This window comes from Pavona decussata, unplaced genomic scaffold (genome assembly GCF_977016875.1).
Source record: "Pavona decussata unplaced genomic scaffold, jaPavDecu1.1 SCAFFOLD_53, whole genome shotgun sequence".
Taxonomy (NCBI): domain Eukaryota; kingdom Metazoa; phylum Cnidaria; class Anthozoa; order Scleractinia; family Agariciidae; genus Pavona; species Pavona decussata.
Window position 1 is genome coordinate 1,476,014 of NW_028145475.1, and position 16,818 is coordinate 1,492,831.

The 16,818-nt window shown below is 35.4% G+C and overlaps 1 protein-coding gene across 2 annotated transcripts; it reads left to right on the forward strand.

The window, feature by feature from the left end:
• Positions 1–3,853: 3,853 nt before the first annotated feature.
• Positions 3,854–16,160, forward strand: LOC146480387 (short transient receptor potential channel 4-associated protein-like). Of its 2 annotated transcripts, none has more exons than XM_085109541.1 (26): positions 3,854–4,092; positions 4,192–4,323; positions 4,596–4,715; positions 5,473–5,539; positions 6,183–6,244; positions 6,905–6,990; positions 7,553–7,620; positions 8,042–8,152; positions 8,779–8,844; positions 9,212–9,274; positions 9,703–9,822; positions 10,305–10,363; positions 10,506–10,571; positions 10,841–10,929; positions 11,625–11,735; positions 11,860–11,915; positions 12,101–12,146; positions 12,270–12,353; positions 12,476–12,566; positions 12,950–13,087; positions 13,622–13,730; positions 14,150–14,259; positions 14,627–14,707; positions 14,964–15,022; positions 15,429–15,495; positions 15,921–16,160. In XM_085109541.1, exons 1-26 carry the CDS (start codon positions 4,003–4,005, stop codon positions 16,035–16,037), a joined length of 2,268 nt encoding a protein of 755 aa, XP_084965667.1. In that variant the 5' UTR covers positions 3,854–4,002; the 3' UTR covers positions 16,038–16,160. The 2 variants fall into 2 exon arrangements, with proteins under 2 accessions (XP_084965667.1, XP_084965668.1); XM_085109542.1 differs by having other exon boundaries at positions 3,861–4,092; positions 9,706–9,822.
• The last annotated feature ends 658 nt before the right edge of the window (positions 16,161–16,818 follow it).

The window sequence follows — 16,818 nt, forward strand, 5'->3', positions numbered from 1 at the left end:
ATCAGGTACTAGTCGTAAATCTACCGTATATACAAACTCGAATAGCTTGCAAAGACGGCATTTCTAGTTGCTCATTACAGTCCCTAGTTTTCGCTATTGACGTCTTTTGCCTTTCTGTTAACAACTGGATGGGTTTGAGTGTTCAATATGCTTTTATCGAAAGTGTTACATTGAGATACGACGTCGATTACTAACTGACAGTACTCAGCTAGGATCAGGGCGACAGCATCAGAAAGTTGATTATTTATTTATAATATGTGGCCATTTTGTGGGTCATATTCGAGCCGGCTAGCACACTCTCTGCAATCTTCTGCGTCAAAGATCGTCACCGTTGGCTATCCAATGACCGTAGATCCGTCAATCAGGGGGTTAATGCAATTTTTGCAATGTAAAGGCATTTTGTGTTGTTGCAACTTTTAATTTCTCGCAATTTTGTGCCGCCACTGCGAAACGATTTACACAAAATGTTGCGTACGGTAACTGGCATGCCATGAACGACCGCCAACGAGCAGATCTCGCAACGCCGGTTTTGTTGCAGTCACTTCACACTGTGGAAGTACTGGAATACTTATCGCAGCGACTGCGGCAACATGTTAATCCAGGGAATGTTACACTAGACAATTTTTGTGTTCGGTTTCCGTCCCCTCAGATAATATTTCTTAGTCCAGCGTTCGTGAGATGATAAACATTACGGGGCAGCCGGTTATTTAAAGGCAGTTTAGACGGTGTTTAAAAAAACCACATTCTTAGCCATTTTCAATTTTGCCAACAGCCATATCTGCTGCTGACGGTAACAAGAAGGCTTGCATTCCAGACTAGAAAATTATCTATCTGTTTAAAATAAACCCCGCGACTTATAATTATAAACAGACTTGGAGGTCCATCGTTTGTCTTAAGCTAGACTCTGTTTACATGAATAACTGGCCCGGCTACGTGTTTCTCGTATAGTGTCCCCAATATTCGCTTGCCATGATTAAAGCTAAAACCCTCGACAGTCAAATAAAGTTTCTACAATTTTTCTTGTCTTATCTCATCTCATCTCGTCTTATCTTATCAGGGAAATTAAGGCCCGTTTACACATGCAAGTTAAGTGCAATTTTTTTTTTCAGCTCAGTCCGCGTAGTTGCAGTTTACGTGTGTAAACCACGGCGATTTCAGCGCGATTTATCGGAAGAGTTTCATACACGTTTGTATAGCTTGATGCAAATTTGCAGGATTTCTCAGAAAACGTACACAATGGCATCGCGCTGAAGTCGCGGTATCTGTTTTCCTAGTGCATGCGATCTGAAGTCGTAGCCTTGTAACTTAAATCGCGTGTAAACGGGCCGTCATGTTAATGAGTTTTCAATACGATCTCAATTAACACGCAAGTTGTTTACTACGTTCGTGTGCCGAAAACTTTGTCTGGCTAACTTTTTACATGTGTTCTGTTGACAATTTACACTACTCTGCATGGGAGACCGTCGCGGTTTGAATGGAATTCAAACCCCTGACCTACGCGATACCGGTGCAGTGTTCTACCAATTGAGCTATCAAGCCAACTGCAGGGAGCTTGTCATTTTGTAAATTCGTAAAATACCGATGCGTATAAAGGTGAAGAGATGGAAGTTAAATATGTGAAATTGGTGTATTTGAACTGCGGACGAAAGAGTGATCATTTTTACGACCAGCTCCCAGTTGGCTTGATCAGAGGCTAGAGCGAGCTCAGTTTGTAGCCGGTAATACATTTATTCATTTTTCTGGAAAGCAGTTCAAATATTTTAAATTTCACATATTTCGAATTCACTTCCATAACACAGCTCAGCTGAAGGCAAATCAAACATTCGTCCACCTTTACTAAGGTTTTCACTTTATATACTTATTAACTTTAATACCATAACTTTATTTATTACTGTTAAGTTAGGAGTATTTACAAAAAATTGCCGGCCTGTTGCAGTTGGAAAAGAGAATTGTAACCACAATTGAAAATTCGCGATGTGGAAAAACTCCACAGCAAAGATAAAATAAAAAAAACTTATTGGAATTCTGCATTTCTAACTACTGTAAACATAAATCTTACTAAAATCTAATCTTTAAAACATTTTTAGCTCTATTCTTATTTGTGACTGAATTTATCCATTTACTGTATCTTAGTTTTCAAAGAGCATTGGATCTGCATAATATAAAAATCTACTTTCGAGATAAATGCGGCAAAAATGAAACCTTAGTGGGAGAAGGAAAAATGAAAATAGCAATCAACCTCCCGGCGGTTTCTTTGTAGACCAAAGAACCATTCAAACCGATGCACCTACCGATCCGCTACTTCAAATAACTATTTGAAATCCCCGCCTCCCACTGTTAAATAATAGAGAAAAATAGATAAACCTACAATAGACCCGGCTTCTCCAAAATGGCGGCAACAGATTTGAATGAGTTAAAATTGAACTGAATGAAAAACTGATACCAGCACTGGAAAGAGCACCTTAACTTTAGTAACCTTGCAAAGTTTCAGCATATTAGGTGTTATATCAGCTTGGGAAATGTAAGATGAAATTTGACAAATTTACAGACGTTTGTATGACTGTTGCTGGTGTTATACGTCATACCCCAGTCATACAAACGTCTGTAAATTTGTCATTTTTCAACTTACATTTTCTCAGCTGATATTACACCTGATATGCTGAAACTCGGCAGAATTACTAAAGTAAAAGTGCTCTTTCTAGTGCTTGTATACGTTTTTAATTTTATTTTAACTTATTTGAATTTTCGGCCGCCATTTTGGAGAAGTGTCTATTGTTTCTTTGTGTAACTGAAACATCCAAAGCCGACAACAATTGGCAGCCGATAGCAACTTGCCGGTGTAGACGGACATTTTTTTTTTTATTGAAAAAACAGATGACATTGCCCGAAGCATAAATTTCGAAATAAAGTTGGATTGTCTTGCGTTTAAGAGGCCTCAGCTCACTGCAACTTTTTTTTGCGCAAGGCTGTGATCGACTTCAAATCCGACATACGTGTAAAGGCCGGCTACAATTTCAGTTTGATTTCACAGTAATTTCGCTGTACGTTTTTGATTCTGAGTCATCCTGACCTCTGCGATATCACGGCAACAAATCTCGCTGAAATCGCCTTTAGTTTACACAGGCAATTTAAAACTGCAACTTGGGGTTGCATTAAAAAAGTGCGATTAAAATCAGTTGCACAAGCATGCAACGGAGCTCTCGTTTTGTTTGGACTATACTAAAAACATTTAAACCTTCTAACATACAACTCAGATCAAGAGCTTACACTCAAAATATGATAAGCAGACCACTGAATTTAAACTATGACCTCGATATGACTTCATCCGTGTTACAATTTGGATACTGTTGCTTTCTTTGTAGGGATTCAGTTCAAGAATTTAATAAATTTAAATGACTGAATCACAACCTCCATGAGAAGTCATTTCGGCACACTTCTAGCAGACCATTATAAAGAAATTTGTAAACAGCGATAAAACATTTGTGTAGTCATTCGCCTTGTGCCCACGTGCCGGTAGGTGCGGTTCACATCCAGGCGCACTGAAAAGCAAAAAATCTTTACTCCTTTCTCTTTCTAAGTGGACGGGCGTACCGTCAAAGAGAACAGTCTTTTTTGCTTTGTTCTTAGCTAAGAAGCGCCACTCTTTTATAAACGGGATTCAATTATCGGCTAACGCTTTAAGTACACACGAAGTGTTTCTTCTTTTATGGCGGTGCGCGCCATTTTGCCGAGCGGGAACACCGCCAATTAACAGATTTCAATACAAGGAAGATTCTGATTGGGTTTCGGTGTGAACACGGCTAAACCGAATGCTCTGATTGGCTTAGATTGTTCTGAGGCTTGCTTTTCATACGAAGCGCGTAAAGATATATAAGAGGAAAAATGGCCGCTGCAATTCTTTATCGAATTATTTCGAACTCTACAAACTATCGTTAGATCGCAGTCTCGAGATTTCTAGTTTTATCAATCAGTAGTGTAATATCATCGTCTGTTCGAATTGTCATGGCGAAAAGAAGTTGTTCGAGAACGAAAAACCTGGTTTCGAGTATCTTCGGATCCCAAATCTCTGGTAGAGGACTTAGAACGTACACGGTAAGTTTTGGTTTGCAAGGATTTTTGAGCACTTTTGTGCGGTTTTTTGATGGAACATTAAGCTAGAATTAACATCTGTGTTTTTATTCTGCGTTACAGCTTCCAGAAGAGTTCGTCCAAGCAGCTGATCGCCGTCTGGACTTCAAAGAGATACCATTGCTTCTCGCCAAATTAGAACGCAACAGCGGTGCCCAGAAATTCAACCTTGCAAAGTGCTCTAGATATTTAAAGGTGGGTCTTAAGTTTACAAGTCTTTTGCCAGCTATCCATGGTACTTTTAACCAAACCGACTGCCCGTGAGAATTTCTTTGAGACGTTGTCCGTTTCATGTCTGTAGAGTCAACTCGGATTACAGCACAAGGCGACTGGAATATATCCTAATTGTTTTACGAAGAATAGCCTTGACGTGTTTTAAGTTTAATATTCAATTTGAAAAACATACTGCATTTTCATCCGTTTGATGCTTGCTCTATCGCTAATATCATTCTTTCTTTTGATCGCAGGAAATTTCAAGTTTATTCTCCAACAACGTGAATATTTTGTTTACGGAAAACGAGTTCCCACTCATCGCCAAGGAAAGGCTTCGAATCGGCCAAGTAATCAATTTGTTCGGTGGAGTTGAGGTGAGCGTGCTTTTAAATTTATTATAATCCCAGATGGCTGGCGGATCGTACCAAAATTTACGTGATCCTTAGTTTGGAGAAATAATTTATGGAGGTTCATCAGGACATTTTCGTCATGCAGTCATTTATGGTGTCGTTTGACACTTTAGTTTCCGAAATATTTCAACACTATTCCAATTTGTTTGTAATGTCAGCTCGAAGGTGCAAAAAGCGAGATATAATGGCTTCCCCATCGTGTTTGGAAAAAATCACTGGATTTCCCTATTGGGCTGTTTTAGTTTCTCGACTAAGAATTTTCAAAATTGCTTATGTGGCTTGCAGAAATTGGAGTTCTGTTTCACTTTTTAATCACATGATTTATATCTTTAGTCTTTGCATAAACTTCAGTTGATTTTCTTTGCATTTGATACATTTGAGTTTGAGACGGTCAATTTTCCCTTTCATAATCTATTGCAAATAGTTTGAATCACGTTAATTTCTGTACCATGTCAAACTGCAGCTCAGACAAATTTCTTAACACCACTTCCGGTTTGGATCAAACGTAAAACCCTTGACAAATCCAGCTTAGGCAATTAATACACATTAGAATGATCTGGATAGATCTTTTATTTTAGACTGAATTACATGGAATCAAATTCAAAAACAAATTTTTTTCATAAAATTTAAAGGCTATTAAAAGAGTACTGTTTTGGGATAACTTAAAAAGAGTGAGGTTTTTTGTACATTTGCATTCTAATGTATGTTTCTTTTTATTTAGCTGGTGTTACAAATCCTGTTTTATCCTACTACCCATGGTTTCAAGTTTTGCAGAATAAGACCAACAAGTGAGTATACAAATAACTGTAATTTTAAAATATTGGATCATTGGGCTGACACTTCTCCATGCGGAACCTTTGCGTGATTTGGTAGTTGACTTAAAGGCGGGTGAGGGGTCAAGTGGGGGATGAAATTTTCAAACTTTGTTATCTGAAAAAAATTGAACAAAACTGTCGCAAATTTATGGCAAACCTAAGAAAAAATACAATTGATCAATACTCGATGTTGGGCCTGATTGCTGGTTAAGAAATTTTATTTCTATGCTGGGATCTATTTTCTCTCAAAAAGAGGGTGGGGCAATCACTAGCTGTTTTCATATCCTTTACTCCCTTGTTTAATTAGTATGTATGCCTTGAATATATATTTGTACCCCTCCAATAAGCTGCCCATTTTTTAGAAAACAGTGAATCATCGTATCCCTTGAATCATCTCAGATTTATAGAAATCCTGGGTTGCTAGTTAAATGTTTATGTTCCAAATTAATTTCAAATTTATGGAAGATCTACATGTTGGTGACACAGTTTTAGTACCATTAGTGTAACAGATGGAAGGGGACACTGTTTGGTTGTTTGAGGTGCAAAGAACACATAGAGGTTAATTGGGGTTTGAGTTACCAGATGCAAAGTTGATTTGTCATTCTTTACTTTACAGGGCTGCAACAGGATCATTTGTGGTCACTGTGTCTTGAATTTATTCACAATCTCTGTCTTGCCGTAAGTCATACTTTGTTTGTTTTTCTTGATCGTCAGTTATAAATTATGATAAAAAAAAAAAATACTGAATCAGAGCACATGGTTTTTTGGAATTAAATATTGCAATATTATCTTAACGTCTTTTTTGGTTGTTTGATCTTGTTAGTCAGTCACATCATTATCCATCATGTGACCATTGTATAGCATTGTATACCGACTGAACAAGGTGTTGAGATAACATTGACATATATCATTCCGAAAAACTATTTGCTCTAAGTCAGTAATATGGTTCTGGAGCAGGAAAATAATCTTTTCAGTAGATAAGTAATAATTAGTTCGTTAGGCATAGCATGAAAGGAATTATTGATCAGTTGGCAGTAGATTGTTTGTTGTTGTACCTTCATTCTCCAAATTAAAATCAAAACAAATCATCTCATGTAGCGACCGGAAGCAAGTACCAAGTTCTTTTTCTTGGCCTTTAGTTGTTTTCCTGTCAGAAGAGAGCTTTCTAGCGGCGCCATTGTGGTTCGCCCAATTCGCTCCCCAGCAAAGTCACAACTATCTTGATGCTGCCACTAATGGTTAAATTCAGGATTTTTTTTTGTGGAGTTATGTGGATTTCATATTGATTCATTTCTTTATTGCATTATTCTTACGGTATCTTTTCCCTTTTCTTGGCAGGTTGATGGAGTGGCTGTTAATTTAGCCAAGAGGAATGAATTGATTAGCCATTTATTTACCCTCTTAGAGGAGAGAAAAACCTTTAAGTAAGTCTGACGGGTCTTTTTTCTTGGCAAGAATAGTTTAATATGTGGCATGATCAGACTTTATATTGCATTTTAAGTGCAGATTCTCATAGAAAATGAGCAGTTAAATTGAACAAGACTTCCTTGTAAAGTTCTGATTAATTAGTCATTATGAATAGAGCGGTTTTCAAATGAGTTGGAAATTATTTCACATTTCGTTTGATTTTACTTTACTGTGCTTTTTGATTGTTTTCACACACACAAAAAAAACTGTCCCCACTTTCTCAACCAATAGTCAAACCAAACCTAAACATGACTTTGCTTGCATGTGTTTTCCTGTGCTTTATCCCAGTTACATGTATTTGTTTGAATTTCTATAAGGTTCAATGTATTCTTTACGCCTGCTTCAAGTGACCAGAGTTATTCCTTTGGTTTTGGTTTTACGACACTCGAAAAATTAAAATCATTGTAAACAGTCTGTTAATTATTTAACTAAAGAAACAGCATTATTTTGTTTCATGTCATTTTGTTTCAAGCAAATTCATAAAATTAATATTTAAATAAATGTTTTTTATTTATTTAGTCTTGCACTGGTGGTACTGGAGGATCTCTTTGGCTCCAGGAAGGAACTTATTGACCTAAACAGGATTGGTGAGTCATTAACTTCATTTCACACAGCTCTCTACATGCACCTGTAGGAGAATTCTGTTTGGAAACTGCAGCTTTACTTTGAATTGTCATACTCAAGAATTTCACTGGAGGACTAAAAAAGTTGAACCTTCTGAAGTTTAATATACTGTAGGAAAGTACTCCTCAGTGCATGTTATACTTGCCGATTTCATCCACAGACTCAAAATTTAGAACATCCAGCTTATATGGCAAAATTAACAAATATTATCACTGAATCTTAAAACTGGCCATAATCTTCATTTATTCCATGTGCAAATTTTAAGATCTCATAGACACTTTCAAAATTTAAAACTTATTAATTACATAGGATATGAAGGGATACTTCATACTGACTTTTTTAAAAATTATTTCTAACACCATGATTTTTTTATTTTATTTTTAGTAAACATGAGAAAATTGATGAGCATTCTGGATCAGCAACAACTAGCAAATCTTTGCCGAGTCTTGTCCTTTTCTCTCTCAGACTTGGAATCTGTTGAGGAAAGAAGCACTTGTAAGTTTAATTAATTATAGTGGAAACATCAGTTTTATTAGAATAATTCCTTGGTTCGCAAAATATTGTTTTGTTGCTGAAAATTCCACCCCTCCCCCCTCCCAAGGAAGGTTTTTGTATTTGACGTGTCACCCTCGCCCCCTTTGAAATTCCAATTTATCTTGATTTCATACTTGTTTTTAATACATTGGCTTTTAAGACCCATCTCCCCTTGGGTGAGTTATGGATAATTTCTTGAAAAATATGCAAATTGTAAGTTTCAAGAAACAATTCAAAACATTTCTTTTTAAGCAGGCATTTTATTGAATTATCTCATGCTAGGGTTTATTTGAGGTGTTTCAATGCAGACTAGTTTATAAATTTTTGACATTTTTAAACATGTAAAGTGTTCTCAAACATTGACTTGGTGATAGCGCTGTACAAGTCTTTAAATAAAATTTAAAAAAAAAACATACAGTAGTATGAATTGCACCAGTTTTGAAATGTCAGGTCAATAATTCTTGAATTTAAAGGCAAAACCAGATGATGTCATCTCATCTAAATCCTACAATGTGATAGAATTTTGTTCTGATTGTTCTCAGCTGAATATTCACTGACATTATGAATGTTGAATTTACCTCTTTCAGTGCTTGCGCAAGATGAAGTCGACAAAAAGGGATTGTCGCAGAAGAACGTGGCAGATAACAACCAAGGTAATTAATAATTTATTTGTTCTATTTTCGGTATAGTTTGTTGTCACTGAACATTGTTTTTTTTTTATGTACGTAGGAGCATTTGACATTTTAAAAGTATATTTTATTTTAAAGGAATTTATAGCCAGCCCTGCCTTTACCATATACAATGCAAGGAGTTAAATTATGAGGAAGAGTCAATAGATTTAGGTCTCTCCAAATCTTTTGGAGTTTTGCATTTAATTCTCCAGATCGGGAAGACAGCTTTATTCTGACTAGTTGTATCTGGAACACTGCCGGCCAGATGTGCCATGTTGATTTAGAGGTATCGTTGTCGTGATGTCTTTGATTTTTAGTAACGTCTTGTTTGGTTCTGTTTTCTTTCTAGCTACTCTCATTGGCTTGAAGGAATTTCTTCCGAGAATCGTGAGGCTAGCCTGTCAACCATTAGGTGGGTTAATTAAAGTCATTAAATCATTTCAGTACCTTTGACATTCAACCTTTTACATGTACTATTAATTATTATTTCTGCAGAAGAATTTTCTAATGATGATGCTGCACAACTTGAAAAAATTAGCATGGTCAATAGTATGCATTAACTAATTTCTGTAGCTTTTAATTTGTCAATAATTGGTTACACTTAATCAAAGACTTCTTCTGGAAATACCACATTTGATGGTACAGAGAGAGAGAGAGGATTAATATACCTGAAACATACAGTACAGTCCTGTTTATTAGCCTACATGTATGGATCCATACACATGGAGAGTTTTTTAAAACTATTGTTATTCAAAAGAAGATATGGCATGGGAGACAAACATAGCCATTAATAAGTAAATTATGTGTAATCAGTGATTAATCCATTTTCTTTCTTTGTAGTAGAGAGGACTCCATCGCCTGGTAGTTTGTTATTTGGGCATGCTCAGGGAGGATTCCTTGACATGGTCGATTTCCAGACCTTCTTACAAGATGTGTTGGAAACTGGAGGATTTGATATGGGTATGCCACCTTTTTTTGCCATAATTAATTACTGTTATTGTTATAATTAAATTATTATTAAATAATCCTTTAGTTCTGGGGCACTTTTTTCCTCTAGAAATGGGTCCAAACCATGGTCCTAGGGCACTAGGGGGGGATGTTTATTGTATCACTTAATGGGTAGAACCCTTTGTATGATGTGTGTTATTCCTTTGGAATGTTTTTTTTTTTTTTTGATTTCTTGAAGGCCGATATTGCCTCAGCCTGGTATTTTGCTGAATATAGCTTCTCCGTGCCTTTTTTTTTTTTTATCACTCTCAAAACATTTTTGTTTTGATATATAAAAGGACAGATTGGATTACTTTTAGCACAACTAACAAGAAAAAACGAAAAGTGATTGGAAACTTTAAGTTAAGGGTGAGGGTGGTAATGCCCATTACAGTTTTAAATTGAAGCATGTTTCGTGTTTAAACCTTACAACATTCCATTTCTTTCTTTCTTAGATACTGAAGAACGTGAAGGGTTGCCTATGATACAGTCAAGATTTAATCGCATCCATGAGGTTTGTTCAACTCAACTTTTGACCACTAACAACAGTTTTAAAACTATATATTATGGAGGTTAAACATAAAATTTAGAAGCAACTTATAGGAAGAATTGTAATAGTCTATAATAATATTTGTTTGTTTGTTTTTTATCTTCAGCTTATGCATAAAGTGGAGGTCTTTTACGTTCTTTGTTTGTTCTTGACGGGAAAGCACAAGTTAATGGTAAGGAGACTTGATTTCTTCAATAATTGGTAAATTAAAGAGTATGATGGCATGTATCACTGCTTTGAATTGAGGTCAAATAGATATATTTATTCGCAACTCCACATTTGTGATATCTTTTCCCTTAAAAAGTTGATACTAATAGAATTTAAAGTGAAATTGTCGAACCAACATTAAAAAGCATGGTAATAAAAGGAAAATCACATTTATGTAATTATTTCAAGGGTGGAACTTACTAATTATTATATGGCTTTGATATTTTTTTATAGGTCCAGAAAAAGCTGTCAGAGTTAAAGCTGATTCCTGGTATGTGTACCTTGTTCAACAAGATGTCATGGCTGAAAGAAACTGAACGAATGTAAGTATGCAGTGGAATTTACTCTTAAAAAAATCCTTATAATATAAATGAGCGTTAATCTATTATGAGTGCTGGATGTTAATGTTTAACAAAACAAATGTTTGGTTTTATCAGTAGAGTTGGTAACTAAAGGTTAATTGACCACTGTAAAAGGATTTGAGTGCTGACGTTTTGAGCGTTAACTCTTTGTCTGCACTCAAATTTCTTTATAGTGGCCAATTTACCTTAAGTTGTCAACTCTGTTGATAAACCAGACATTTGTTTCTACTTCCCACTGACACAACACTGCAGTTTCTTAAGAAATTAACTTCGTCATCCAGTTCGCTCTTACATGTATATGTTCTCAGGTTAAAATGATTTCAACCTATGTTGATTTGTATTTTCCTTTGTTAAGGTTTGGTAATTTACATTTGAAACAAAGGAAAATACCAAATCAACCTACAGCTGTAGGTTGAAATCATTTTAACCTGAGATTCATTTTTTTTAACCTACAACATATACACTCTGGTGTAGAAAAGTAAATTGAACATTTTCTGTGAGAAAATCAGTGTTTCACATTTTCAACCTCCTCTAAGTTCCTTCAGTTTGGATTCTTTCTGAGCATTTTTGGATTTTTGGAAAAATTCCACATTATTTTTCCCATCAGGATATATATTTCATGTTCTTCGGTTGATGAAACTTCTTTTCCCATCCAGGAGTAATGATTTAATGGACCTTGGGGACATAGGAGACCACGAGTGCACACCGCAAACTGCATTGAAGATCCAGTTTCTACGACTAGTTCACAGTTTTTGTGACAGACACGAGTAAGTTTTTATCCAGCTTGATTTCAATTACCACCTTAAGAACGATGACAAATATCATTGTCTTTATGTCGAACTTTGGAGTTTAAATTCATGCAGCTAAATAGACACTCACTCTTGTTTGCAGGAACAAGCATCTGCTACTCACTCCTAAAGAAGTTGATGAACTTCAAGAATTGTATGGTAAGCAACACAATTCTATTTAGTCAAGTATAAGTGTGGGTCTTCCCTAACATTGGTTTTAAGTTAAAATGGCTGTGAACTGTTAAGTTCCTGTCGTTAAGCTTCCCTTGTGGTACTCAGTCAGCTGTTTTGATTCATGGCAGCAATCCTCTCATGATGTTTTTCTCTTTTTTTTCTTTGTTTAGTTCAAAATGACCTTGAGGTTCCGGAAAGTCTGTCCAACACAAACAGGTTTGTATAATTATGTTTTGATTTTTTTTTTTTTTTCGCAGCGGTTAATGGTTGACCAATTGCCATTCATGTTTCCTTGAGCATAATTTATTTCAAATTTGTTGTTATTTATTTCTCTTGTAGGAAGCTTTGTTGTACTGGGGAAAAAGGACTTCTAACGAAAATTTTGGAGACGTTGATTGAATGTCCTCCAACTGCACCTTTAAGGTAACTTCAACAACTCAATTTTAATTTTCTTATTCTTGAGCCACAAATTTTGCATCTGTGACAGATACAGTAATAGTAGTTTCTGATTTCACCTTCTTATAATTGTTCCTGTTTCTTTGCAGGTTTTGGCTTTCAAGGGCAATTGAGGGGTTCCTTCGTGGCAGAGCATCCGTAGGAGATCAGCTGTTCCTGATCAAGAGGGGTCTTCTTGAGGTAATTGCCTTTTCCCCCTGTGTAGACTTATAGCATATTCTGTAATTATATGATGCTCGATACTTTCAATGTTTGATATGTGGTGTTGCATTAATGATTTAATGCAGTTAGGAGTTGATCTGAAAAAGATTCAATAAACATTCATTAAGATGAAGTTGGTGTTAAAATGGATGTCTGTACACTGTCACTTTATACCTCTCTGCTAATGGCCAAATTAATCAATTAGACTTAACTTTACAGTTACCCAACTTTGCTGCGTCATTATGTACTGAAATAAAAGGTTTAAAGACCTAATTTAATTGTTCATTTTGCCCTGAAAGTTAATAAGTCTTAAAATCATCTAGTTTTGAGTATTTTTTGAAGATTTGTTTTCTGTCTTACAGCACCTTGTAGACCACATCACAAGTGATCTACTCAAACCAAAGGAGATTCTTCAAAGTAGCTTTGATTTGCTTGGGGAGCTGATGAAGTTCAATCCATTTGCATTCAAGAGATTTGATCAGGTCATCAGCGACAAGCAGGTATGCTGACTTCACTAGTTGTTATTAATGTTTTCTAAATCTTGTTGTAAGAACTTGAAATTCTTGTTTATCTCAATTGATAAAACTACTCCTAAAAATATAGTTAAATATATGAAGAAGTTGGCTGTCAATCAGATATGACATCATAAAGTCATTGCTTTATTGTGCAAAGAACCTGAGAAGTGTTATTAGCCCATCAAAGGAAACATTTCTGTTGACTGAAGCACATATTTTCCCATCCATTTTGTGTGTTTTCTAACGATAGGATAGGCCTATAGGATAGCCTTATAATTAACCCTTACAACCCCAATAGTGCTCAGTATCTAAATTCTCTTTACGGTATCATTAATCAAATGTATAGGGCACAAGAATGGAGGCAATGATCACCAGTGATATAATTTCATGATGTAGAAACAGATTCTCCCAACAATAACTGTAACAAATATATGAGAACAGTGAGGAGAATACACATGAATTCGTCTGATGTAAATGACTGCATATTAAACTTAAACTTGTTTCTTTCTTATATTGCAGTTTGAGAAGTTTGTGTCTATCCTGACATCAAATGTGGTGGATTCCAACATGCTGATTCGCTGTCTGGTTTTGTCCCAAGAACATTTCTTATCAGACAAATTCCTTTCTGGTAAGACCATGATCTTTTTCTAAGGATGTACAAGACCTTTGTTAAGAAATGAGTCCACAAGACCTGGCATACCAAAAAGCTCTTGTTCTTCTGCTTAACAAATGCGCTTTGAGAAATGTTATTTAATTAGAGTTTGTATTTTAAGAAACAAGTTAGCAGACTCGATTATACTTGAGGTTTAAAGATTTTCAGAATTCAGAAAGAGCTGGGCTCACTTTATATTTAATATGATCTTTTACAAGATCCTTAACCCAAGTTTCCAAAATTTATGTGCATTTATCTATTTATTTATTTACTACACCCCTACTAGAAAACAACCTAGTCTAAAAGTTTGTCTATCATTAGTCAGTAAATTGATGCAGTTATTACATAGTGCAACTGTACTAAAGTTAATGCTTGTTTTCTCTCTTTTTTATCAGGTTTTTCAACTGGGACTTGCAAGCTAAGCGCCCTCATTAGCAACTGGGAACAGATGATTTTTCTGCTTTACAAGCTGATCAACTCCATCACAGTTGGCACCCTCACACAAGTAAGCACATGCTCGCTATAAACTTTCATTCCAGTTTTCAAGATCACTCAAGTTTGATGTGAACGAAACATCTCAAAATTACTTTTGTACAATACTGAAACACTTCAAAATAGAACTGTGTACTTGCTGATTTTATTTAAATAATGATACTTAAGGATTTCATCCACAGACCTGAAAGTAAGATTCGTAATAAATTGTATTGTATGACAAGTAAGCATGGCTCATTAGAGCAGCACCTTTCATTTTCTAAGGGGCACAATTTCTTGTAAGTGCCATGTTGGGGCATTGGAATAAAGTATTATAGAACTCTAGATTATTTGCTTGAGAATCAGGTTTGATACTTATTATTTCTCTTTTATTTTTCTAGGAGAATGTAAGCTGTCTGAACACCACCCTTGTTTTTCTGATGTTTGCGCACAGACATGGACGACTTCCAGCTTACCTTATGGTGAGTACCTACTTTGTCCAGGAAAAAGTAAATATTATTATCAAAAAATAGAAAACAAAAACATTAGCCCATACACAAAAATCTGAGTACTGCTGGAGAGATTTACTAAGGACCTTAAGGATTTTATAGTTAGAAACACATTAACCTACACAGGGAAAGGTTGATAATTTCTTACAGTCTTTCAAAAATAATTTCTGAGATATATCTTGTGTTTGGGGTCTTAAGTGTAACTAATGATGCTGTTCATTACTTACAGGCTTTTGTAAGGGAAGAGAATATTCAGAAGAATCCTGGATTCATCCTGACAAATTTGAGGTAAGCTTGAACTGCTTTTTCTCTTGTTTTGATGACTATATAATATTTAAATACTGGTTAGTTTTGAGGATTTAGCCTAAACATTTAAACTTAGCCATTGTCGGAAAGTTAGGAATTCATTGGTATTTCTCAGTACTTGGCAATGCCGGCAGACGATTGATAGGCCAACCCCAAATGATTTTGAAGTTTACCTACATTAAGCTTTTGCATTCAATTTGCCTTTACAGTTAAAAGCAATCCTTCTTAATCATTATCAAACCGCTGTCCTGAGTAATCGGAAGTAATCAGAAGAGATGCCAAAAACTACTGATTAATAAAATTACTTTAATTAGTGATAACCAGATTGCTAGAAAAACTGATTGTTGTTTTCACCAACTACATGTAATTTATCTTTTTGTATTCTCAGACTTCTCTTGGAATTCTGGAAGACTCATTACTTAAGAAGAGGAAAGGACTGCTCCGCCCTTGAACAGGTAAGACAAGGCACTAACATCAACAATATACAAGTATTTTATCTAAGTATTGTTTTTCTTGAATAGTTAACTTTAAACAATGTTTCCATTTATAAAAATAGAGTCTAATTGATTAATTTGCAATGTTAACAGTCCAAGCCAAAGGATGTTTAACAGTGCAAATTATACTTCTTTAGAAGGTGATTTTACTCGAGACACAATACCACTTGTTTTTTGCTTGTCACTAGGAAGTAGTTTTTTTCTTTCGTTTATTGGAGTTAATTACACAAACTGAAACCTTTGAATGCGTTATTCCCTAAATGACTATTTTGTTTATTTGCATTAGTTGTCTCAGCTTGACTTTGTATCAATTCTCTGAAGAGAAACAAGATAATCATCCCTTACAAATACTAAATTCTGAATCTGTTTGTCTTGTCTTTTTTCAGAGCTCCTGCATCAGTTTTGATCAGTGGAAGCAAGTTGTTGACATTCTCCTGTCAGATTCCTCATCCGCCACTTCTGTTCTCCATTACCTGCCATCACCGTGCCCAAGAGATTGCTAAACAGGCAGCTGTCAATCAGGAGACCCTTCAGCGATGAAAAGAAGCGTCAAGCTGGTCTTGATAATATAACCGAGTAGCTGTATGCATTTGTAATTTCCAAAAAAAACAACAACAAAACAAAAACAGTTCAAAGGGTGGTGCACCATTCACCAAGTCCGAAATTAAGTCGCAAATAGCAATGTTACGGAAATTATGATAAGAGTACAGACCTAGTAAGTTAGTATAGGACGTGAACTCGTCAGGGTTGGCAGTAGACCAACACAATAGATTTGGCGGGTAAGGAGCATCACCCTTCCAACATGTACTCATCTGAATATTATGTTTTTCACATTCTGGACCAGAAATGGTCGTTGCTGGTGGTCAGAGACATCTTTGAAGAACAGACAAATGTATTTACCAAAACTTATTACTATTGTAAATTGAATAATTATAGAAATATCTAATTGAATAAGTTATTGTGATTGGTGGAAAGGTCGGAACACAGAAAAACGATAAGGTTTTTAAATACCTTTAGCAAGTGTTTTGTCGATATTTCTGTGCGTGTTTGTATAAGATTAATAATAACTATTATTATGATAATTATTCGGATGTATGTCATCAGGTCTTAAAAAATAGTCGTTTTAGAATTAAAACACAGTCCTTAGGGCAAAAAGGTTTCAGTCTTTCAATGTTTGTAGCACAGTTTCAAGGAATGTTAATTGTATGTTTATGTTTTTAATGTCGCCAAAACAACAGCGTAAATTTGATGCAATATAACAGTTGTGCTTTTATGCACATTTTA

Excerpts from the sequence above, each read along its gene's own strand:
- LOC146480387 (XM_085109541.1), top strand. The coding sequence starts at position 4,003 with ATGGCGAAAAGAAGTTGTTCGAGAACGAAAAACCTGGTTTCGAGTATC. Across the intron at positions 9,275-9,702 it reads GCTAGCCTGTCAACCATTAG|TAGAGAGGACTCCATCGCCT; the intron begins GTGGGTTAATTA and ends CTTTCTTTGTAG. Across the intron at positions 15,023-15,428 it reads TTCATCCTGACAAATTTGAG|ACTTCTCTTGGAATTCTGGA; the intron begins GTAAGCTTGAAC and ends TTGTATTCTCAG.